The following is a 26,516-nucleotide window of genomic DNA, read 5'->3' on the forward strand; positions in this document are numbered from 1 at the left end:
GAGCCCCAGTACTGCATGCAGACTCACAGTTACATTGATAAATTTATGCCCCTAAATGCTTGTAAAGAGTGTGTGAAAACGTGTGTTTTGTTTCTCTGTACAGCTTAGCTTCATTCTGAGTTAGTGTCAGTTCACTAAGTTTAAGGAAAATGCCTCAGTTTAACAAGATACCTTTTAGAGACCTTGTGTGCCAAATTCTAGATTAGGTATCTTATGAATATTGTTTAATAACAGCATCCTGACAGTAATGGAGTTTAACACCATAAATGTTATCCTTGCTTTTCCATTGAGGAGTTTCTATTGAGCAGAAACAATGTAGATTTGTATAATTGCTGATGTCAGTGCATGTGTGCGTGATGTACAGCTACAGATAATCAATTCTATACACAGTGTTGAATGTTCCAGAGTTGTGGTGGTTTGACATTTCTGTCTGTTGTAATGCCTGCAGGATGTCTCTAACATTGTGAGCATTATGTATGACACGGCTTGTCTGTGTGGGTTTTAAGAAATGTGATTGTCTTGCATATTCTAAAGCAGGTCTGGGGGTCTGGAGGGCATATAATTGCATACAGACCACAGCACCAAACTTCATTTTGTTTCATCATTTCCTCCCAAACCCTTTTGCCCACAAGCTCTCTTAATCAGCCTCGCTCCCAGCGGTCATGGTTGAGCCATCTGTCAATTCTAAATGTGCCTGCCTTGGCTGGCGGTAGATTTGCCTTCAACAGTACCATTGTTACCAACCTTTCTCTTTTCCACCTTTGTCCTAAAAATATGTTTTTACCGTATCTCTCTGTGATGGATTAAAGCACAAATTCACAGGCAGTAGAACAGTTTCTACCTTCGTAGATGCTATTTCTGCTGTCAGGACATGTGGAAAACTTTCTTTCTCATCATAAAGTATCAACATTTTTGGCACCTTTTGACTTACTGTTAATTCCAAAAGTCTGTTTGGTTCTTGTAGTTGTGTCCGAGGTGTCACTGGTTGTCTCTGTGATCCATGTTTTAGCACAGCTACTCTAATCATTGTTTCCTGGCACAGTTAAAGAAGCATCTGCCAAGTCTCCCCGGTCGGGTCAGTGCCCCTAATCTAAAGTAACACTTTGGAGGATGGCCACAGCAGTTAGTCTTTAATGCATTGATCAGGCAATATGCCTATTGTTTTATGGAAATTAGTGTTTTAGGGATAAAAAAAAAAAAAAAAACACCTGTAGTTTGATGCTGACATGAAGTTTTATTGAGAGAAGTGGTTTCAACAGCCTAATATCTGTTTACGTTGTTTAATCAGGGTGTCTGCAGTAGAGCTTAGATTGGGCCCAAAAAAATCCAGCCCGACCCCACCCGAGTCAGTGCATGTTCTGTCCCAGCCCGGCCCGGCTTGGCCTTTTAACTGTAATTACGAGCCTGGTTTGAACTCCATAGCAAGCCTTCGTCATGTGTCTCTTAAGTGTCGAGGTCCCCATCATTTTGCTGTCAAATTACCAGCATCGTGCTGCACTTGGTACACTCGACGAAGCTGACACACACGTTGTCACCGTCGACAATGGGGTCGGATCTGGGACTGGTTCAGGTCGGGTTCGGGCTTGGGCAGGGAATCTAAGCTGTAGTCTGCAGGTCCTGAAAAAGTCTTCAATTTTCTAAATATTAGGCCTTAAAGGTCATTAAATGGACTTAAGAGATCTCAGTTGCATCCAACATTTATCGATCTTTTAATTTTCTTAATGTCAAAATGAGTTAAGATTTTCTGCATTGAAGTCCATATTTCTGTTGTAAATCTATAAACCTACAACTGAACCCAGTACTGCCTTTTTCTTTATACTTGCACTTACCTGTTGGCAAAATGCAGATGAATCTAATTTACTCTAATAACCATGTTCCTACATAAAACCTACCTCTTCATGGGGCCACATATATACTACGTACCTTTATACTTGCTTTATACCAGTAGTGCTTGAATAAGAAGTTATCAGTCCAAAAATCAGTCTTAAATTATCTTGAAAAGGTCTTAAAAAGCATTAAATGTAAGTGTCTGATACCTGTAGACATCCCGTTAATACATCTGGGCATTTAAAACATACTCAATATTGTGAAACTCAATATATCTCCTAGCTCCACACTAAAGGTAATTAATAGTAAGGAGCATGTGTTGTGCATAAAGTGTGATGATCCATAAATAACTATCAATTGGTCGGCTATTCATTTAGGAAATTAATAGACGCCGTGCCTTGTTGCCCCTGAGAGAGCAAGACAGAGAGAAGCTTGAGAGCAGAGGAAGTAAGAGAGAAGAATAGAGTGTGTGTCTTTGTGTATGCTTTCGCAAGTGTACGGATGTTGTTTGTCCCCGCGCTTGTGTTTGTTTGTGACCTTGGCTCCAAACTAATTACGTGCAATGCACCAGGGAAGCCCATGTTTCCCCCCTAATGCTTTCTAAACAATCTGACGGAGGCTGAGTGCCTCAGCACCGTAATTAGTTGGTGATCCTTGCTCTGACCTCGTCTCAAACCCTCTCACATCCACTATACACTATTACACTTAACTGAGGGCCTGAAGGTGGAGGTCTGGGGGTTACAGAGAAAGGGAGTCTGCCCACGCAATTACATTTGCTCACTGCCTTTTAAGCACCTTATACGTCCAGTATATAACCAGTATCTGCTGGAACTGGTGACACACTGGTATCCACTTGTTTTGGACCAATTTGTGTAAAATATTAGATAGAGTTTAATTGCATCACAGTGCAGAGTGGAGTCACAAATGGGAGGTTTGAACACATGGTCGGGGAAGTTTGTGAAGAAAAAAAAAGCTGTGTTTCCATCCATGAAACACAGCCGGTGTGGTTTTCCTGCAATCTTGTATAATTACCTGGTGTACAGTGGAAATAATTTTGAAAGTTTTCTTTATTTTTAATACGGTAAATTGGCCATTAACTGCCTCTCTCCCACCTAAAAGTGAACAGGCTATTTTGGCTGTCAGTTCACTTAAGCGGCTTCTCTAATGAGCTGCTGTTTTAATTGGCAGCACTGCAGCCCCCTCCTCTAAAGGAGCAGGCTGGGATAAGACGTACATGGGTTAGAGTTAAGCAATCAGCCACACAAGGCGCAGTGTACAGTGATTTGAGGACAGCTAAGGGGCGACACGGAGCTGAAAACCACGGCTTAAAGTTGCTTATTGCTGTCATAAAACTATTACCATATATACCTAGCAATGTTTCATAAAGAAGAGCAGCAACAAAAAAGTGCAATCATTTATTAATAAATAGTCATTCGTATATTGTGGGTTGTGCATAATTCAATAACCAAATAATCATTCTTCTGCCAAGCAATGAAGTACTTCAGCAACAATTAGCAGAGTGGTTGCCAAGCAACACACAGTCACAGTGGAGATTGCTGGGTGCTTTATGAATTCTTGGCAACATGGAGCCACAGAGGTTTACCCCAGTGGGCTCTAATATACCTAAGAGAGGTGTAAATCGCAAGTTTCATCATGATATAGTATCATATTGACTCTTTGGACAACTGTACAATACTTGATGATATCACAAGTCTGCCACAATACAATTTCAATTGGATTCAATCGAGGGGCCTGTGATCAAGAGACGATATCGGTCAATAGCCTCATTGTCTTTTTCTTGGTGGCTTGCCAGTTTCTGTTTGAATGTTTAGGAAGGAAGTGCGCTTGGACGAACATGTTAACATACATGAATTTCTGGTTACTGGCTTCATAACCAAGTTACACTGTTACCAAAATGATATTGCTAAGGATCAACGACATAACCAGATAAAAGTGAGCATATTAGGCTACAAATAAAAACATGCAAACTAGCTTAAGTTACATGCTTATCTTACTATGGATTGTTGGTGTAGTTTGTCCGCGTTGGATGAAGATAGAGGGTTGGTGGATTGGGTGGCAGTAACGACAGGTATTTCTCCAATGAAGCGACAGGACATCGTGGAATCCATTGCTGCTCAAACATAAATCCGCGCAGGTTCTCTTTGTTTATGTTGCTGCATCTTCGTGTTTTTGTGTGCATTCACAGAACGACAGTGTTGCGTACTTCTGACAGATCTCGTCCTGGCAGGTGATAAATGGTTCGAGCTTCAGTTGGCAGTTGCCCTCTTTAGCTCTGTTGCCCATATGACAATAGAGCCCACTAACACCTGCTACCATCTTGCTTTTGTATGTAATAGGAAAGGTTCCACTTGGCATTCAAACCAGGGTCAATTGATTCTGCAATACTCCTATCCACACCTGGGTGAACGCGTTTATTTTAGCCGCTTTACCAGTGAGATGCAATGACGCACCACCACAAAATCAGTCCAAGCTGTGCTCAAACATCGTGCAAAATAACTCTACACTAAGTTTGAAATAGAGACTGAATAGGTAAGAGCTATATAAAAAGAAGTAACCACCGTAACATTGTCACTGGCCTCAATGCTGCTTTCTACTCTTCATTAACCTGTAAAAATACAAAACAAAATATAAAGATATGCTCATCTGCTCCAGAGCTGTGTTTTTAGCTTTGGTCTCCTGGCAATGGGAAAGGAGACTTAACGTCTGTTTTTAGTGGGTTTTCCAGTGTTGAATACACACGCTCATTTTTATGAAAATGGGAGAAAAAGCTGACTAATTGGTGCAGTAATACTGAAATTGTAATGCAGTCACAGCTGTGTCTTTATGGAGTATTTTACAGTGGCTTTGAATGTGGCTGAGCTTATCATAATCAATGACTAGTGCTATCTGTTGTATGAAAATCAGTCGTTCCCAAGCAAAAGTCTTGTCAAAATCAGAGCGACACGTACAAATAACTTTTTTATTTTCTGTTAATCCTCAAACTTCCAAAGCACAAAAATGTTGGGAAGTGCTACATCTTTGGGTCCCCCTTTTTAATTGCTAGAGACTGTAGAGCAACATTTTTGTGAGTGTGTATTATTGATGAAATTAAAGCTGTTGTCTAGGCTGCAATCCAGGACTTCACACCCACACACCAGCACAACATGTTGCACACTTCCCCTCCCATTGCTTTAGCAGACAGTGAGTGACAGTTTCGGGGCTAAATGAGCGAAGACAGCCTTTGTCCTGTCCTGGCATGACCTTAAGTGGACAAGCGTGTGTGTGTGTGTATGTGTATGTGCGTGTGTGTGTGTTTACAACAGGATCAACAAGATAACAGCTCACAGCTCTCCACAACCCCATTTACACATCAAACAGGCTGCGCACACGGTGGCCACATCTCGGTCTGACATGATCAAAAAAACATGGCTGAACTACCCGAGCTACTGGGCTGGAAAGGTTCACAGCAGTCCTGTTCAAATGTGCCCGTGTTTATTATTGTTGGTGATTATTCAGCCATGTGATCCATTAAACTGCTTTTAGCCATGACACTCTACCTCTAAATATAAAATAAATGGATAAAAAAGTAATGGAAGTTCTACAGATCAGTACGTCTACCCATTTGAGACACACCTCTGTTAAGTTGACCCCAATGTTACCCCAGTCTCTCCGGCAGCCAATTAGTCTTGTACTGTGCTAAATTGGACAGCGCCTCTGGCTAACTTGGCTAATTTAACTTGTTAAAATGGTTCCATGTCTGCCTGTTTCAATGAATTTAAATGGAACTGTCATCTCTGCCCAATATCGTGTTGTTGATTTAAACATGTTCTGTTCATCTCAAACCATAATATATGAGTAACCTCTGCAGTAAAAAACAGTCAGTTAAAGCCTCAGTAATTTAATCTATGTCAAATTTTACCGCTATAGACAGCTCAAAGTGCTCTGCAGCTCTCAGTGTGTAGCGCCTATGTGCTGTCAGTGAGCCAGTGTCTTACCTGCCATGCCCAGGGAGGGAAATGAAGTCAAAAAGTTTAAAAAGTCCATTATTCCGCCAGCACACCCCCGAGGGCTCTCAGTTTTAAAGCCAGCAGATGAAAACCTGCCTTTTATGTTAATTCTGCAGATATGCCTTTTTACAGCAGGGGCTCTTAAATGCATTTTTCCAGTCCAGGACCTAACTTTGAGAAATGTAATTTCGCCCTGGGATCTGAACTTATTATATTTCTACGGCAGTCTTGACAAATGGGGGTCCAACAGGAAAATGTCTCTGACCCTTTTTTTGGGTTCGAATGTGCCCGTCTGCTGCAAACTTGGAAGGAAATGTTGATATTATTCATCAGACACACAGTTGTAGCCTTTAATTCAACTTCAGTGTCCTTCTTATTTATAGCCGCAGAGTGGAGAACTTGAAGGATGTTTATATTCATTCTATTATTTCCAAGAACGTTATGGCTTAAATGCTTAACAGATGGCCTTGCAAGAATGTTCTTTGGCATGTTTTCAGTGGTATACGCTACTAAAAGCCTTTGCGCACCAAGAATATTTTTCGTATGTGTTTTTTCTAATCTATCATCTAATATAAAATTGTTACACACAGAAGCCTTTGATGCATTTTATCGTTCTACTCAAATATCCAACCTGTTCCGAAAACTTTAATGACAGACAAAAGTTTCAGAGTCAATGTGTTGACGTAATTGACGCAGTGTGAGGTTGTATTTATTATTAAATATGCAACAATTTTGGACAAATATACAGACTTTATAATACTCCTCAAAGGTTCGAGGCCCTTTGCTACATGTTGTCCCGTCTCTCTCCCCCTCTTCATGATCCAATAAAGGCAAAAAAGCCTAAAAAATAATCCTAACAAAAACTTATAAACCCCTCTGCAGTTGAATTACCAACAAGATGAATAAACAGCAATTAATTAATCTAGAACACTCAAGGATTAAACGGCCAACAGCTCCCTCTCCTGCTGCTCCATGTCTTGAGCGGCCCCTCAGCCCCTCCCTCAGAGCACGAGCCAGTCGGAGTGCGCCTGCTCATTGTCAAGGTAACCATCTGTTTCCGCGGTGCCAGCTCGAGTTGAGCTCTCCCTCGGATGGGAACAGGGGTCCGAGGACCGACGTCTAGCAGACGGTAGCCAGAGCAAACCAGACGCCGTGTCCTGTTCTGGTTTCCCCCAAGGGTTCCCTACTGTCACCTTGGGCTGTCACTCAATCCACTGCCTACACACACACACACACACACACACACTCACACAAACACGGGAGGAGTAATCTGCCAGCTGGTGTGTGTGTGTGTGATGCTTGACAGCTTGTTTGTACATGTGTTTGTATTGTCTGACTTCCAAGCCTTATTGGTGTGCATGTAAATGTAGCCAGTGTTCGATAACAACTTAGACCTAACACCTCCACCTTTGTCTTTCTATATTTATATTTATTTTTTTACAGGAATTCTTAGTCATACATACCTCCCTCCTCTTCATCTCCCTTTCTTTTACGGATTAAGTTATCTCATGTTCGCCAAGCAGGCTTACATGCAGGTCAGTGGAGATGGAGGCAGTAACAGCTGCTGGGGGGGAGAGGTTAGAATAAAGGCTGAGGCGGGAGAATCAGGCACAGGAAGGATGGAAGGAGACATTTATGTAATAAGAATGGCATAAAGGAAAGAGTGTGCAACCTTATGCCGGATGAAAATATTGTTAGCGGAGGGTCGAGTGGTGTTGATCACGTTAGGGGTCGTGTAAGTCAAGGCAGGTTTCTTTATATACCACAATTCATGCACCAAGGCAGTCTCAAAGTGCTGTTAACTCTCCGAGACACTTACTTCTTTGCGATATAACAAAAAAGCTTTTACATTTGCCGCTCTAAGTAATCGTTATTGGTTTGCTCTTGGGTAAACAGACCGCTTTATAACAAAAACGCTATGAATAAGGCAATTTGGAGGTGTTGAAGATGTACAAGATGTTTCCTTATGTGTAAAGAGATGTCCGGCCCCGTGTTCTCCTCGGAGTTAAGTGTCCAAGAGACAGACTAAGGAACAGTTGTGCATTTACATTCACATTAGCAAGGTTACACTGCGCTGACCTGGTCTCCTAAATGTCACATGTATGAGAACACGGTTTCTGTAATTGGGGTAGGGATTGGAGGAACCTTTTGACAGGCTTTTTACAGCAGAGCTTTCCCTCATCTCTTAAAAAATACAGGCGTCTAGCTTCTTCGGTATGTCTGCTGATATTGAAACAAAGCATAAATATACTGTGCAGTCACACAGGGATGTTGCTAGGTATGCATCCTGTGTCCCTGATGCATTAAAATCGATGCGTCCCTGGTATTTTCTCCAATAGTACTAAATTTGAACAACAAATCCGTGTTGAATTTATGGAAACTGTGGCGTGGCATAACTTTACTTATTTTGAAAGTATCTCTCGTGTCAGAAACCACAGAGAGCTAATCTTGTGTTTTAGGAGTTGTTATCATACTTTCGGTTATGTGTCGGTGCTTTTGTTCTCGTGCCCTGCACTGATCCGACACCTCCCTGCCCACACGGATGCCCTCATTCCCGGCTTTCTGAAGCTCTGTGCGCTAAGGCTGCGGTGTCGGCGGCAGGGCACGGAGGTCCCCAAGGGCCATCTGTAGACAGTAACTTTATATTTTTGTTCATAAAATGTGCCAGAATTTAAAATATGTAGAATATTACTGCAGACTTTCCTGTAATCTTGTGTCACAACATCTGTGGTGACAGCAGATGTTGTATTCACTCATGTCTATAATGACACGATGGATTCTTTATTGTGCAGGGGAAAAATCAGAACAAGAATATTTCTTAAATTGTTGAAGTATTTCAGTCATACAGTAGCTTATTTACTTTTTTAATGGACTACAACATATTATATTTGATTTACTTAATACTGGGTAGATGATTTTGGTGCTCTATATACTCAAGATGTGACTTTTGTATAATGTTTTGCACATTAACTGAATATAAAGATACATGTAGAATCTATGGTTTTGTCAATTAAGTTGCCAGATATGGGGTTTTATTTGTTTAATATTCAGATACATTTTCAACATATATGAATATAACCACAGTTATAACAACAAACACTACAATTTTTCACAAGAGAATTTTTTTGGGGACCCACTTAAATGATCACCTGTGGGTCGCAGAGACTACAATAAAGACCTGTAAATATTAATGGTCGCAGAGAGGGAAATAAATAGAATAAACAGTGTTTATATGACACGTCCCCACCGTCCATCATTACCCATCTATGGGCACAGTAATGGAGTGATACGTTTGAATTTGTGGTGGCTCGATCTCAACAAGGTTGTGATGAACTATAGTGTAATAATTGTAATAAATGTGTTCAGCTGTAATAGCGGTTTGTGATGTAGTGTTTTGGGTACACTGAGGCTGGGTATTTGAAAGTTGCAGATAGTTTCTGTCATTTACCGAAACTATACTTTTCTTGATACCTGAATGTTAGAATTATAAAAAGCTGCAAAATTCCATTTCTTTTTTCATTCAGTTGGTTCGATACATAAGCAGCTGTAAAAAGAGTCTGAAATTAGTTATTGGCAAAAATTATGGTTTGTATCTGAAACTGTCTCACCAAAGAACATGTTAAGAGGATTAGAAATCTTAGAAATCTGGGCAAGCATTTAGTGCCAGTTTTGGTGCTTGAATTTGTAGCCATGCCAGCATTGTGCCTCAAGGGATGGCAGTGTCAGTTGGACGGTCCACCACTTTGGTCCAGACTGAAATATCTCAACAACTTTGAAATTTGGGCCAGATATTCATGATCCCCAGAGGATGAATGACTTTGGTGATCCACCGACTCTTCTTCTAGCACCACCAAAAGGTTGAATTTTTTATTTTCAAGGTCTCAACAAAGACTGGGTGGATTGCCATTAAATTTAGCACACATATTGATGTCCCCCTCAAGGTGTTTTGCAGTCTACTTGGTGATCCTATGGTGAAGGTTTTTTCTTGTGTCATCATGCATTTAAACTTTTTAATTGTGCAGAACTTCAGTTTATAACCAAATACCCAATGACATGTCCATCAACCTTACCCCTAACAAACCTCACAAAAACCCACTATTTTTAAATATCCCATGGAGAGAGACTCTCACTGCAGCCTGTTGTATTTTGTTCTGAAAATGTTGGCGTGCAACCTTGTTCTGTGGACGATAAACGAGGTAGGAACTTCCCTATGGGTCACCGGTGTTAAGGAAATGCAATGGGTGCTTGACGGATCAGTGAGCGACAATAACACCGCCCATAATTAAGGGTACTATTTGCGGGGGAAATGCGAAGCAGACCCAGGGTCTAGGTACCAGTTCTGAAGGGTTACTTTTGGTTCCAAAGGTACCATACCCAAAGTGTCAAGTGAAAATAGGGCTAGACAGGAGTTCCTAAAGTGGCCACTTGAGACTGGCTCCAAAAGTGAGTCATTCCCCATAGATCCCAATGTTAAAATGCCCAACATTACAGCAGAAATAAACATGTTTACAGTCTGGGTCTATGGCTCATGAGAACTGTTTAAACTCGCCCAATTACATTTTATTAGACTTAAAGTCAGGCATATTTAAGTGTGGGGCAACTTCAGTGATAGGCTGTCACAATGCAATGCGTTGCTTCAGTCGATGAGTCAGATTCACCCCTCACTCCTCCACAGCTCCACCCCTTTGTCCGAATTTGGTCACTTGTGGCCCCCAAAATACCAAGATGGCAACGGCTGAAGTGCCAAACTCAAGACTTCATAACAGGAGTCCACAAACCAGTGAGTGTTGTCACAGTAGCTAGGTCCATTATTTTTATACAGTCTATGGTTTAGTGCTAATTAGCAAATGTTAGAATGCTGACACACTAAACTAGGATGCCAAACATGATGAACATTATACCTGTTTAGCATTAGCATTTAGCTCAAACCTCTGCAACTTCTACGTGGAACTTCACAGAGCTGTCACATTTTTGGTCAGTACCCAAAAAGACTTTAGGTTTGAAACCCAGCCCTGCTCAGTTTTCTATTTACTAACCCTACTTTTAGTCCTTTGCCATCAACTTCACCAATTGTCCCGCTGTGTCTCAAACTTGAGTACTACTTTACCTTTGTGTGCTGCCAATACACATTAAAGTTTGCTGCCCTCAAACTAGGCCAGAGATGTTCACACAAAAACACTTGAAAGCAACAGAATGAAATCTGGCCAATCCTCCTGTAGCTCTGAACAACCATAATTGTCTCCACCTTTGTCTACGCCTTATCTCAACCTGTCATCTCTCTCATGCAATCACTTTCTGCTCCTCACACACACACACACACACACACACCGAATGACAGATCGTTGCCCTGTCCTTCAGTTTATTGTCTGCCCTTTATCTTGACCTGTCATCTCTCCCTCTTTCTCTCTCTTCTCCGTCCTTACGTCTCTTTCTCTCTCTCACACGTTCACATACCCATCGCAGCGTTGTTGTGTTGGCTCTGTCCAACTCGCTGATAGACATCCGGTGCCACAATAGGAGGCAATCTTGTCCAGCGTGGAGCTATTGTTGTCTCTAATAGAATGGACTGAGAGGTGAAGAGGAGCCATTGATTCAGCTGACTGAGAGGGAGAGAGGGAGACGGAGTGAACAAAGAAGGAGAGAACGAGAGGCTGTTGACACCTGGCCGCAAAAGAGAGACACTGATTTCGTGTTTGTGCGCCGCGTGTCTGCTCGCTCATGTGGGTGAAACGGGCCAGTTGCACTTACTTGCTGGGTCAAATGTAGCGGATGGACAGATGGCGGGAGAAGAGGAGAATGTATGAATAATGAAGGAGTGAGAGTTGATTTCCTCCTGTTACCTCAGCTGATCAAAGATCCGACATATTGGATTTGACAAAGAGAGGAAGTGAGTGAGGGCGGGCATAAGAAGGGAGAAAATAGAAAACGGGATAAAGGAATAAAGCAGGCGAGAGGTGGAGAGAAGGAAAGGAGTGTTATGGAGAAGAAGGGAGGAGGTGAGGTAAAAAGAGAAAAATGAAAGAAAAGATATAAATATGCAGACGAAGCGGAGAAAGATCAGAACAATGAGAACATTTATATTAATGTCTTACCCACGTCATAAATGCTTCTCAAGGAAAAAAAACTGATCTGACTAAACAACAATCAGTCACAGAATAAAATCCAGTGCAGCATGGAACAAAATGAAACACCAGGGAACAAAACAAAGCAGAAGACACATAATAGCATGTTCACAACACTTAGTCAAGTCTAGCCTCATTAGCACCACCAAAGTGATGAAAATAGACGAGGAAATGGAGAGCAGAAGGTGGCAGAGGAGAAGAGCGAGAGATTGATAAAGGAAAAAATGAGACGGAGACGGGAAGAAGTTGAACGATTCAAATGAAAAAGTAGAGAGGAACAGAGCAAGTTTTAGACTGAAATAAGATAGAAACACAGAAAATGTGGGAATTCAATTAAAATAGGAGAGGGTAAAAGAAGGAGTACAAGGAGAAGTGAGAAAGAGAGGGGGTGGTAGAGGATGGAAGAAGAGATATAAGTGAGGAACAGAGGTAAGAATCTGAAAGCACAGACAAGAGTCCTCAAAACCTCCTGACCCTCAAATGCATTACCGTCTTTTTTTACATCTGGTTGAGGTTACATGTGCAAGTCCTTTTGCTTTTAGAAAAATAAAAGTAGAAGAACCACAGTAGCACAAAAGAATTATATTAAAAAAACAAGTCTTTATCATAAAAACTGACCTAAATGAAACAATGAAAGAACATATCATTCTTGTCTAGTCTAGATCAGGGTTGTCAAATTAATTTTAGTTCAGGGGCCACATACAGCCCAATTTTATCTCAAGTGTACCGGACCAGTAAAATCACTGCATAATAACCTATAAATATCAACCCCTTTAAATTTTTCTTTCATTCTGAAAAGGGGAGGTATTGAAGAAGCGGATTAAGTCATCCCTTGCCTTACAATCTGGAGTTTTGTCAGTGCCTCAGCAGCGGGGCTCCACTAATATTATTTAAAGACAGAAGTCTGATCCAGATTCTTTTGTACTGAAGCTGCTGGTTGACAATACTTTGCACAATACTCAATATCTTTAAATGTGACCATAGAAAGTACTTTGTGGAAAGCCTCTCCTGAAACCTCTCAGCCTTCACATGTGCATCAACATGAGGTCAAATTCATCTAGAGGTCCAGATTGGACCCTTTGGCGTGAGCGGTTCTAGTCCCTTGGCCGTATGTTTGACACCTAGATGGATACTGTTGATGGATGGATTTTCTGCCCCTTGCTTCATGCTATTCAACTCAGTTGGTGATGCAAAGAAACCAGAGAACATAGAGGTCAACAATGAGAAATTTAGAAACATTCCATAAATCTGCTTTGCACGTTCTGTTTCAAGGGTGCTACATTTAGAGGGATCTTAAAAGACGACAGTGTTTCAGTTTGAGTGATAAATTTCAGTTCTTTAACTTTGGCTCTGTTGAAACCTGGTTATCAACAGGCACCTTGGGTGATTTGATCACAAGTGGACAGCTCTCACTTCAAGTTTAAATTGAGACATTGTGATCCAATCACTTGAACCACTTGACAAGGTGGTCTAGATGCATTCAACCACATATCTTTTCTTTCGTAAACCCTAATGCATTATCATGTGTCTCCAACAATGTTTCTTTAGTGCAGAGCATGGTGGTTGTTTTGGTGAAAGCAAGCTAACACTCTATAACTTGCCCATTTTATGATGAGTTGGATGAATTTTTGCATTACGATCCACTGTGTTTTGCTTCAGAAGGAGACATGTTGGATTCTTCTCATAGTGGTATCTCCAGCTGTATCGACACAACTGCTAAACCCCAGTTCAGACCAAAGATTCACAAGGAGACGGGTTGAAACTTGAAACTACTTGCAATGCGCTGGTCCTCTGAAAACCTGCTAGTTTACACCAATGCGACAAAACGAGACGGTGTATCGTCTTTGTAGCAACAACTCTCTGTACTTCTGTTCTAATTTCCATCTTGTCAGGCTTATTTTGCAGCTGAATATAATTAAATAATTTTAATTAATTAAAATATGAATGAGGATACTGATAGTGAGATACTTGCTATAGTTGCATTTCTAGTTGTGATGAAACAGAGAAAACAAACAAAACAACCTGAGCTTCAGGTGAACCATATTCATAAAAAATACGCCACAACAATTTAAATTACCTGCACTGATTAATCAGTAAATGAGTGTTTGTGTTAGATGCATACATACAGCGAGCAGCAGCAGCGACCCACTGTCCAACACCGAGACACTGTGAGGACTGAGGCCAACATATGTGTCAACAGCCGCGGGGATGTAAATGAGGATGGAGGCTGTTGTCAGAATGCCATAACAAGCAAACTCGCCGTCTGTGGACAGTTTGACTTGGCCAGCGGACTTCACTACAAGCTGATAGGCTGTTGAAACAGGTGACATACCTTAGGTTCTAAAACCAGCGGCTGGCGAATTGACAAGTTGAGGCACCACCATCAGCCGCCTTCAATACAGTTGAAACGGGCCAGTTCACACCTCTGCAACTTTCTTCTGTGACGTTTTAGAACAGTTTTGTCTTGTTGCGAATCTTTGGCCTAAACTGGGTTTAACATGAGGATGTAATAACTTTGCGCAGGGCCCTCAGACCTTCTAGCACTGGTCACATAGGCAGTATGAAATGTGTCAGCCGAAGACACGTGATAGACACAGGTGTGAACGGTCATGTGTCTCGACTGTCCACTTTTGTTCGGATCATAGAAACACATGTTAATACCAGGTGTTAACAGGCTCTTTGTCTCCTCAGTCGTCTAATTATCTCACTGTTCTCCTGTTCATTCCATTCAGACCAGACATACCGCTGTTTATTTTGCCAGAAAATAAAAGTATAACTCTCCGTGTGGCAGGGTATGTTTTACTGGTAAGATATAAAAAGCAACGGGATGGAAATATAAACGCTAAAAAACCAAAACAGACTATATTGAATCACCAATGCTCAAGAAATGACGAGTCATACCTTTAACAACAACAAACTTTGTGCTCCGTACAAGCAATCATTTTACAGGTTGAGGGGTGAGATTGTGACAGACATATAGATAGTTAAAGAGATGGAGATGAGCAAGAATGTGAAGTCAGCCAGACAGAAAGATATGAAATGAACAAAGCGCGAGACATACTGTAGCTGTATAAGACCGAGAGACAAAATAAAGAGGGAGAATAAGTGTGAGAATAAAACTGATTGAAAAGCAATAAAGAGACTGACGGAGAATAAAGAAGAAAGAGAATGTGAGCAATTGTTATGGGTAGAGAGGATTTGAGTAGCATGTATAGAACTGAGGTATAGAAATGCTACAAGACAGACAGAGAGAAAGAGAGAAGGGCAGCTGATTAAAGCGAGCAGCTTCAATAATGCAAATGTAATTACTTGCACTGGCCCTCACACTAGCTTAGCACCTAACCACATTAACACCTGGGTGGTGAAAGGGGAGAGAGCCAGAGAGGTGGAGAAGCTCGTGACGTAATATGGAGACGATGTACAAATATAGTATTGACAAATAACAAGGGTAGAACAGAGGAGACGATGGGAGATGGAGCAGAAATGTGTGAATCCAAAAACAGTGTTGGAGAAGAGATGGATACGTAACCTGACAGGTGTCTTTGGGTAAAACAAGGTCCACAAAAATGAGTCATTTCTACTCTTCAATTAATGTCAGTAAAGTACAGTAATTTACTGTAGCTTTAAGAACTGACGATATGAGTTTCTGAAGCTTTTTTGGTCATGATGTACGTTATCTCATTCGATCATCTTCAAAACACGTACATGTGCACCCAATCAGTTGGTGAAATGGCCTGTAAAGAGTGAAAGTTCACAGGCTGTAGACAATCATATCTAAGCTTCTTGGGTTTGCTGCAGTATTGTTTTGATATCAGACTAAGATGCCTTGATGTTGTGGTCTACCCTATAACGGATTTTTGAGACTTATATTGATATTTGGGAGTGAAAAAAGCCAGAAACATTTACAGTATGCCAGATGTTATTTACTAAAACACAAATACTCTTTCAACTAAATACATTTTTGTGTCTAAGATATATACTGAATGAGACATTTTACAGTTAAAACTTGTCTGCACTCTGGTCAACAAGCGTCATTTCTAAATCATGTTAGACTTAGTTGGAATTTCTGTGCTGCAATAATTTGATACCTAGCACCCAACGTACACACCCATACCAACATCATACATGGGCAAGAGTACTTTAGTACTTGATTAGGACGTCAGTATTCGTTCAACATACAGAGTAATCATGCTCAGCCCCCCTGACGCACTCTGTTTTTCATGAGACTGCTGCTGCAGGAGTGTGAGCTCCGTACCAAGGACAGTTAGTGAGAGTCTGTCTGCACAAACACTCAAAACCACAGTGGCAGGGCTAACTGTTAGCATCACACAGCCAACGTTACTTAATGCAGTGACTCCCAACTGGTCCAGCCATGGGGTCCAGATTTCTTATTAGTTCAAGATCCACACAGTTTAATACGTTCAGCATCATGCTTGTGTTCGGCCATGTCGTTGAGCTAGTTAGCGGTCTCTGTCAAGTAGCTGTCCATTTATCACTCACTCTACAGCAGGAAATGGCACTTTAAAATAAAAGCTATGTGCCAAAAAATCATTGTACTTAAAAAAAAAAGTGCTGTTTACAAACCAGACACGTTTGCGAGACACTTGCGACCACCTGCAACCCACTTTTGGACTGCAACCCATTAGTTCGGAACCACTGACCTAATGGTTTCTCACAGGTTTGATAACAGAATTGAGATGTTTCAGTGTTGGTGTGAGTTTCTTATGATCGTTAAACAAGGTGTCAGATGTTAGTCACTGCTGTTGTGTTAGCTTGGTACTTCAGTGCCGTGTATAACCTATGTAACAGCAGCAACAGAAAGTTTACTGATTTTTTTCATGTAGAATTTATGGTTTAATAGGCTAATTGAAGGCTGGTTGTTCATTAATTCGATTTCCAATTGCACTTTTTTCCATTGTTGGCCAATTTACATTCGTATTCTAACATTAGATTTTCTTTTGCAAATACTTGAGTACTCTATAATAATTTAATGTGAGTTCTCGAATATGGAAATTACTTAAAATGCCCATCCCTAACTAATATATCTAATAGGCTGATATCATCTGATGTATCTCCCTGCCAAGTTCAACAATCTGGCTGTAGTTTATGTACTTGTTTAAGATAGACTTGACAAGCAGGAAGGAAGACGAAGTAATGATGCATTAGAGGCTATGGAGAGATGAAAGAAGTGTGAGATATCATAGATGAAGGAATAAAAAAAAAATGCAGGCGAGAATGCGGTTTCTACCCTGCCAGCCACTGATGAACTCAGGAGGACACACACGCCTTGGTTCTGCTGAACCTGAAGGACAACTGGAGCTGTTTACTGCTAAATGACTTCTCCCACCCCACCCTCACCCTCCCTCTCCCTCTCTCTTTCTTTCTCTCTCCTCTCTTTCTCCTTCTCATTTTCTCCCTTCATCTCTCTCCTTCTCTCCATCTGTTGGATAGTTTGCCACATCAGCTGTTCTCCAGCCACACTGAAATGACCCCTCAAGGAAACGTAATCCTCGTTGGTGTGTGTGTGTTTGAGTGTACACGCACACATAAAATGCTTATGCACTGTTCTCACATGTATTGTATTCTGCAAGTTCAACCGACCGACACTGCCCACTCTTGTGATCATATTCAGGTTCATTTACTGTCGTCATATCCTAAAATATTTTCAGTACATCACGTTATATATAAAAGTGTCAAAATGTTTGATGTTGGCAGCATCAGTCATAGTTCAATCATCTCTTCTCGATTCAGAAGACAAGCTTGTTATGAAATCTCTTGGTTAACTAGCTAAACTGTCTTTGACTAAAGCTGATACCTTGAATGGTGCTGGTTGCCTTCACTATGACTGTTTTTTATTGCTACTGTGGCTTGTCTACTGGCTAGCGACATCTAGCAAGCAAATAGCATGGAGAGCCTGCAGTCGCCTTACTGCCCGCTCCATCAGAGCTGGTTGACCAAAATTGAACATTAAGATAAAACATCTCACAATGCCCGACCTGTCTGTCTTATCAAATCCTTGTGTGGGAATTAGTCGTATGTGGGAGCTCATGTTTTAATTGCTCTGGCAGATGCGTCTGATACCGCTTTGCTTTGGACATATTTCCAGCGGCCTGAGATGTGTCGGCCAATCACAACCATTTATCTACTACTAGATGTGTTTTGGACGAACATCGTAAAGAGAAACGCCATTGAGTCAGTTTCAAAAACAACCAAACTGATGTGCGACTTTCTATTGAAGCCGCAATCGTGTTCATGTTAGTTAAACAAACTGAATGGTAAATTTGCACTAAAATTTTAAAAATCAACTGCACTAAAGCCTTTCTTTAAAAGACAGATGTCTTCTGACAGGATTTGGCAAAAGTTTAATATACCAACTCATAAAACGTTTTCATTTTACTGTTGCGTTATTTGTTCCCGCCCACTTTGTGCAAAGTCCCGACCAAATGTTTCATGATTGGCCAGCTAAACCAGATGGACCTGGTAACTGGTTACTCTGCACTGTTACATGTTGATAACCATTTGATAACATCATTTGAGCATTGAAAATGAACTAAGCCATTCAGACTAATTCACATTTTTGATTTCGTCTGACAGTGTCGTCAGAGAATTGTCATGAGAGTGTCACAGTGTTTTTTAAAAAGTTAAAACGTTGTGGAAATGTAGCGCAACTTTTCTTGGACTCAATGAAGCAAATTAAAACTTAAATTTAAACTTAGATTTTAAAACCATTTAGGACAATGCAAGGCATGGTGTCCATTTCCCTACATTTGGCCTTACATGTGACCAGAAATGAGCAATATATGATGATACCATGTATCACGGAAAACAACACCAGCAATTAGTTGATCTTGGTGAATTTGTCTAGAATTGTCTAGAAGCACCCAGAGACTGCTGGGTGACCAACAATTTAAGAGACTCTCCAAAAGAAAACATAAGAGATCTTAATCATTCATTGGCACATTTCACATCATAAGATGTGATGCCATTACAAATAGTTAAATTGCCTTGTTTGAGTGTTTTTCACTAACAAGGATGTTCCCTTAAAAGAAGTGTGTCTTGTGACAATATGCAGTCCAGATTAAATACAGTATCTATTTGAAGGGGACTACGGTGAAATAAAAGCCTTCAGCTCTTTGGAATATATATTTTTTTCCAACACTTCATGCCAAATAAGAGGCCGGCGCCCATTCACGGCTCATCCGTTATGTTCTTAGAGCCACATTCACAGTCAGCACTCTTCTTTGTCTTCAGGGCCACAGCCGCACCTGTTTTGTCATGCCAGTGTTCGTTAGGCGGCCTATTTCCTCTATTTGCTGTTTGTAAAGATGCCTCAGGCTTTGTGTGAGGTGTGAAATGGGCCTTGGCAAACGCTTCAAATCTTTAATGGCCACTGCACTTTTCTGAAAATGAATCTTCAAAGTGAAAATGTGAGATTTCAAACCCGTTCGCATGTGCGCTGTGATACACCGACACTCGGGCCAAGTGGCTGCAAAACGTCAACGTGAAACTAATCGTGTTAGTTTTCTCAACAAGGGATCAATTTCACAGCTTGTCTGAGAAATTACAGAGAAATGTGACAAATATTCCTGTAATAAAAATATCTGCTTGATCTCCTTAGCTCTTGTTTTTATTGCTTTTCCGTGCTCTTTTTGTTATGTGGTCATTTCATGTTCACAGCAGTATTATCCACTTACCAGTGTGACCTTTGCACTGCTTGTTGTTGCTTGTAATGATTTATCTATAGCGTTTGAAGCCTATTTCAGTCCTTTATTCCGGCATTCGTTCACTTTGGGAGTCAGCAAAATGCTCAAAGTATAAAAAATACACATTGCAGACTAGCTGTTGTAAGTTTTTCCACCGTTGTAGATAGAGCCTTGGTCCATATTGACTCTGTCTGATTTTCTTTCTCCTCAGGACAACTATACATTTGCCCAGCCAGGCATCCAGAGGAAAGTCAAGGCCCTGGAGGAGCTGGTCAGCAGGATTGATGGTGAGTCATCTGCCTTGCCTCCATCCATCCATCCTTCCACCCATCCATAAAGTACTTTCTGCTCACAGCTCTACCATTTGGACTTGATTTCCATTTACTCCTTATTGTCTTTCCTGTTGCCTCTCTTCTCTTCTGTCTGTATTAGCCATCTTTTCTCATTTCTTCTGTCTTCTCCCTCCTACACCAACCATTCATGCAAACACAAAAGTACACTCCAATTTACTATCCTCTGCATGACTGTCTGCTTTACAATGGACATGCAGGACAATGGGCGTGTTTTTCTTTTTCTTATTTTCATCTTAAAGTATTTTGGGAAAACTGAGGAAATTAACAACTCAGTGAAAGTTGTATTTTATTTTGTTCTATGTGGGCTTAAAGTTGTAGTTGGTTACTTTTATACAATGAAGTTTTTGTCATATTTGATGAAACTCTACTACATCCACACAGACAGTAGTACATGAGACAGATAATGCTCTTTCACACATACACTGCAAACCTGAAATTATTTTGACCTTACCTGGAGGAGCTTAAAATCAATCAGTTAAATCAGACACCAAACTGACCTTGCCAGCTACCTTGTACAAAGTCTGTGTACTGTCCGATTGAGCCCATGTGTGAATAGAGCAAGTAACTGTCTGGAGAATTCACAGCGAGCGAGTGGGCATTTCTTTTATGCAGTTCATGGAAAACTGGAAGAAAACAGCTATCAGTGGGTAAAAAAGAAGGGTCATTTACACAAAGACAGAAACGAAAAAGAATGGCTGGAGAGATGAAGAGATTCTGTCAGCAAGGCCAGACGCCGTCATTGTCCGACATATTCATGGAACAGCAAGAGACTCTGTTGTTTCTGTTGACTAAATTACGAACCGGCTACGTGACCGCAGTGTAATCTGCCTTCTGCATGTTCTATCTAGGTGCCACCCCTCACTAAAACCAAGCAGAGTATTTCCCATACATCATCCAGAGTTCTGTGAAGAAAGTCATGTTCCTCTGCTTCCTCGTAGTGCCTCTGTTGGCATATGCAGGAATCCATAGCACGTCAGCAAAACAACTAATCAGGGCTGGGAATACTCTAACACAGCTGTCAATCATGTTTATGTTTATTTTATTTAGAAAGGGACCATGCACATTAATCAACATAATCACTTAAAATGTGCCATATTTAGCCTACAGGTTAATTTCCATCTGCAGTCCCTGGCAGGTTGATGGTATGCTATCATGTCAATCACTGTAGGTGAACTTCAGTCAAACCGACAAACTTGGCGGCGCTGATTAAATACAACTCAAGATTGTGTTACTGCACTGCCTGTTTTTTGTCTCTAATGTTTCCAGCAACATATTTTAGTGTACTGTTTAGCTGTGAATTGAGAAAGTTTATGACCCAGCTGCCATTTTGGAAGCAGTCGAGTCAAAACAAAGCACCGGCTGGAGCAAACTTCTCATTTTACAGCTAAACAGTACACTTAAATCATTTCTGAACACATTTGAAGTGAGAAAAGGCAACGTAGAAACATAATCTTGATTCATTTTTGTTCAGTGCTGCCTAGTTTGACAGTTTGACCGCAGTTCATGAACAGCGGTCAACATGATTGACAGCTGCGTCAGAGACTCCTTGGCTCTGATTGGTTGTTTCTGTTCAGCCACGGTGGAGTCACGCAAATGCTGTTGGAAGCAAAACAAGTGAGAGGAGGAACATGATTTTTTTTTTTAAGTGTATCTGTTTCATGTGCTACTGTCTGGATTAAATGACAGTTTAAGCAAATACGACAAAAATGTTTTTTATTTTTTTAAAGTTACCAACTGTAGCTTTAAATTTGTAACAAACTATGTCAGGCTTTTGCGCGTATCACTTCAAATGTTGTTGCTGCCTATAAATATTTTGGAAACGAGAATATTGATTAGACTGAGAAAGTGGGGTGTGAACTCGTACACTTACTTGTACATGCAGAGAGGAGGAAGTGGGCAGTGGCCATACTTGTGCCTGTATGTATGTTATAAAGTTTGAGGTGATGTGTCCTCTGCCAGGCAGCAGCAATGTGAAAAAAATCATGTCACTTCAGAAAAATTGCCTTAATGAGGATTTTTTTTTACCCTTGCAGTTTTCTTAACACTTCCCTGATAGTTTGAATTCATGTGTTAGAACCAGATACACACCAGGAAGTCACATTTGCTTTCACGCCTCGATTCTTCCACGGCTTGTAATTACATGACGCCAAGATCTCTGATTTTCATTCCACTCGGCTGTCGGGGGGGAAAGTGTACGTGTTGGTGATTATTAGTGCAATACAACAGGCTGCTGAGGGCTGGGAGTTAATGTATGCACGCTGGGTGTACTCATACACAGCACCTTAGTGTTAATTAGCAGTGCTGCTTTTTCTTCTGTTTCCTCCTTCTCTTTTTCATACTCACAGAGCAGTAAATGTGCGGGTGTAGTTTGACTGGTTTTCAATCCTCAACTTTGTGTCTTAAAACGAGCATGTGGCGTCCGTCGCGGCCCACAATGCAGTGTGCACAACGAGGTCTTATCAAAGCAAGCCTTTTGCACAATGGTCATGTTCTTGGCTAACCTTGGTGCTGTCCGACCATCCTGTCACCCGCTCCGTCAGCCAGAGGGAGGGGAAGGACTCACCCGCTGCATCCAAATGGATGGAGAGAGAGTGCATACGTGTGTGTGCGGGAGTGTGAATGTCAGAGAAAGTTAGTCGGCGTATGCAGGCCTGTCTGTTCGCATGTGTGACCGTGACGGAGTAAACTTGTCCATAGAGAGGTCAAGTGTGTGAGAGCGTCCATGTGTGTGTGTGTAAAAGACATACTGTAAGTGTACACTGGATTGTATGGGTCTTCTCTATGTTTAGAAAAACAAAATAAAGAAGCAAAGTTCTCCCCAGCTCCGCCACACCTGGGCAAAGACATAAAAAATGACTCGACATTTTTTACTGTATCTTATTCCATAAGTGCCCTGTCATCATAGTTGGGGCAGAGCCATTTTATACCTCGCTAGCTTGACATTACCACCTCTAATGAGATCACAGATAGCTTTTATCTTGTGTTACAGGATTGTTTTTCGCCCCGCTGTCGACATAGCATCTGTTTTGGGAACAATGGCCTCTCATCTCTTCCAAAATTACCTATCAGCGCTTATCAGCTGTGGGGTTATCCAGAGTGTTGTGTCGTTGGATAAAGGGCGGGGTCCTGTCTCCTCACAACAGGCAGATGTTTTAGTGACTGGTACTCACTCCTAATAGAAATCCCTAGTTGGAAAATCAGATTTTATGATTATTTTTATTGTTTTTCCTCCTGTGTTAATGATTTTTTCTATGTTTCTTTTGAGATTACCAATTCATTACATTACAGGCACTAACTGTACTTAATCTTGCAGCTCATTAATTTTTGATTTGTTGGACAAAATTTAGTGCAAAATAGACAAATCTATTATTCTCCATTAGAGCGAGCTAGTAACCTTCCAAAAAAGGCCAGGGAAAATGCTCTAGCTGTTGCTATGGGTGTTGTGTTTCATCAGTGTATCAGCTGGGTATCTGATACAGGGGCATTAGTAGTTGATGGGGCGTTTGTCGAGCCAGTGGGAGGAGAGAAAAGGATGGCGGGAAGGAGGGAGTTTGGGATGTTTTTTGACCTCAGCACAGTGTTTTTAATTGCGTTACTGTTTGCAGAACAGTGTCAGTGAGGATAGGACATTGCTGATCTGTCTGTCTCGCAGCACTCTCTGTCACCTTCTTCAAAACGACTGCATGTAGCTCCTCCTATATATCTGTCAGGCAGAGGGAAACACACATATACTGGTCATCCACAGAGAGGAGAAGAAAGATGATGTCCGGTTTTTATGACTGAATCCCCACCAGCCATTACCTGCTATATCTTTTAGCACAGTGGGTGAGGAAGAAAAAAAAGACTCTGGATTTGTGCCACGAGGTCACAGCCGTTTTTTAACAATGGTCTTCTTCTCCTCCCCATTTTCCTTCCCTGTAACCTAACTTTCTGTTTTCTGAAAGACTCCCTCCAGCCTTTTAAAGACACATTTGATGATAGAAACAATGGTGTGAGAGCGCAACATAAGGGTTGAAATGGAGAGCCGAAGTGAATATTAACAGCGAGCAGTTTATTGCTAAACACAGTGAAATTAACTTACAGTGAATGAAGCTTGGCTTCAGGGTAAACCAAAGGCCAAAATAATAAACAAAACAAAACCACCCTCAACCCGAGTTCTGCCTAATCCCTGACAAACATAAGAAACAAACCAAAAGACAGCACTAGGCCTGACTCCTTATGCTTAACAAAACACAAGGAAATGGTGTTTACAAAATATACAAAAGACATTAATGTTAAAGCTAAAGCTAAGCATAGGCTAACACACACAGAAGATATCAAAGCAAACTGTGCAAGGAAAAGGTCAAGTCTACAGCCGACACATCAGCAAACTTACACAGGCATGGATTATCTGAGCTCACTGCTTCGAAAAAAAACAAAACAATTTAACAAAGTTTTACAAAGTTCAACAAAATTTGGAATTGGAAGTTTTTGCTGTCAGCTCAAGACATGTATGGCTGCAGCCACATTCAGTTAAAGCCTAAACGACACTTTTCTACAAATGTGCCCACCACCAATACAAGATAAACCCACAAACACAGCGGTTAGTTGAACCCTGCTACAGTGCAACAGTTGTAGTGAATAAATGTGAGGCCAAACATAGCAATAATACACTTTATTCATTTAAAGCTGATTCACCGTCGCTCTGCAGCCCGTTAATAGACGACCACACAAAGTCATTACTACTTTTACTGGAAGATCTGTACCTCCACCACCCCTGCATTAGCTTAAAGTCACATGTGGACACCAACTAAAGTTGATTTCTCACCTGAAGATCCGATCTCCAGAGCTATGACATGCCAGGCAATATCTTTTTGACCATTGTCTTCATAATGACGGGATTGTGGGTCGTTTAGCTCAAGATTATTCTCAACCTCAACAACGAGTCTTTCCTTATCCATTCTTCCTCACACACAAGACACAGCAACAGCTACAGAGTTCTCTTTGCATCCCTGTTGAGGAGAGGAGTCGAGCTGCTATAGGAGCAGAGAAAAAGAGCTGCTATGGGAGCTGGCATTTACAAGCGAGAGCGAGTTGGGGAAAATGTATTTAATTCCGAGGGGCGCCAAGGCTGGAAATAGGACAGTGGTGTGAAGTGCCATTGGACGGTGCATCCAGGAGCGGTGACATGCATCTAGCCGCTGCCAGTGTGGGGTTGTACATTCAAAATAAAAGGGGTGTATTTTTTGGCACACAGTGCCTTAAACCTAACCTTAACAGCCTCTCTGTTAACCTAACACTTCAAAGCTATACATTAACTTCATCAGGGCCTCTGGACTAAGGAGCGAAGGGGCTGATTATATAGGTTTTGGTGAGTCATGTAGCTGGTGGGCAGGTCATGTTGCTGCTCCAGCCGCAGCTATACCTACTCTGTCAGTGTCGACCCTCAGAGTCACCTCAGAAAACCCTGGATGTAAAACAGACCAGCCCCCGAATCAGCCAATCCAAGCTGGAAACCGGCACTTCAGGAATACACAGACCCTCACAGAAAAAGAGAGCTCTCACTCTCCTTTAAAAACAGTACTTACACCACACACAAATATAAAATTTAAATACAACTGGTTGTAACAAATGAAGTGATAAACCCAGGGAAATATAATGATTGGCTGTGTCAATTAAAACTGCATGACTTCGAGAGTCTAAAGGCACCGGTAAACCACAAGGTGTCCAGGGTAAGGTTTGATAACCATAATATCACAAGTTTAACTTCTTGAATGGCTGCAAAACAAACAAAAAACTACCTTTCCCTCTAGTGTTATGTCTGTGGTTGCTTTGCCAAAGGTGCTTCATCCTCAGCTCAGTCAACCTTTCCAGTCAAAGCTAGAACATACTTTTATGATCAAACATTTTCTGCAGGTGTTCTCTGGAAATTCCATTTTTATTTGTTTCCTGTGAGGCCTATAGTGTCAGCTTTAATTAAACCTAAAATAAGGAGGCCAAAAAAAGCTGCGGTATGTGTTGAAAATTCTAAAAATCAAAGCTGTTCATTTCTTTACTTTGTTATATTCAGTGTAAAACAGCGGCTGACATTGTTGGAGGTCTTACTTTGAAACTTCTTTGTTGCTCTCTGCACTCGCCCCTCCCTAAGCCTCCCTCGCACTGTAATTATCCTGCTTGTAATAAGTGACGCTAACTCCCATTAGCCTTGCTTGACGCTAGCATGTGTACCTCCTCATAAGACAAGCCACTTTGTCGGCGTGCCTGTAATGTTCCTCTGATCTCTTTATCTCTCCCTTATCTCTTTCTGTGTATTTGTTGCATGCAAGTGCATTAGCACAAGTTCATCAACATGCAAATTGCCCAAAGGTGAATTTATTTATGCAAATGAGAGGACGCACTGGCAGCGCACGCTCTGAATTGTGTAAAAAGGCTGGTAGCGGGATTGTGAGACTGTATTGCATAATGAAAAGCAGGAAAAAGGCTACAGTAAGATAATTTGCCTCTCTGTACTTGCTTCCTGAAATG

The 26,516-nt window shown here is 41.2% G+C and overlaps 1 protein-coding gene across 2 annotated transcripts in view; it reads left to right on the top strand.

The window, feature by feature from the left end:
• The window catches only part of tbc1d22a (TBC1 domain family, member 22a), a 196,301-nt gene that overhangs the window by 100,501 nt on the left and 69,284 nt on the right, over positions 1-26,516 (top strand). For both annotated transcript variants that reach the window (XM_033615048.2, XM_033615049.2), the window contains exon 11: positions 19,871-19,946. In XM_033615048.2, coding sequence (XP_033470939.1) covers positions 19,871-19,946 — 76 coding nt within the window. The remainder of the gene's footprint in view (positions 1-19,870; positions 19,947-26,516) is intronic.

This window comes from Epinephelus lanceolatus, chromosome 23, assembly GCF_041903045.1.
Source record: "Epinephelus lanceolatus isolate andai-2023 chromosome 23, ASM4190304v1, whole genome shotgun sequence".
NCBI lineage: Eukaryota > Metazoa > Chordata > Actinopteri > Perciformes > Serranidae > Epinephelus > Epinephelus lanceolatus.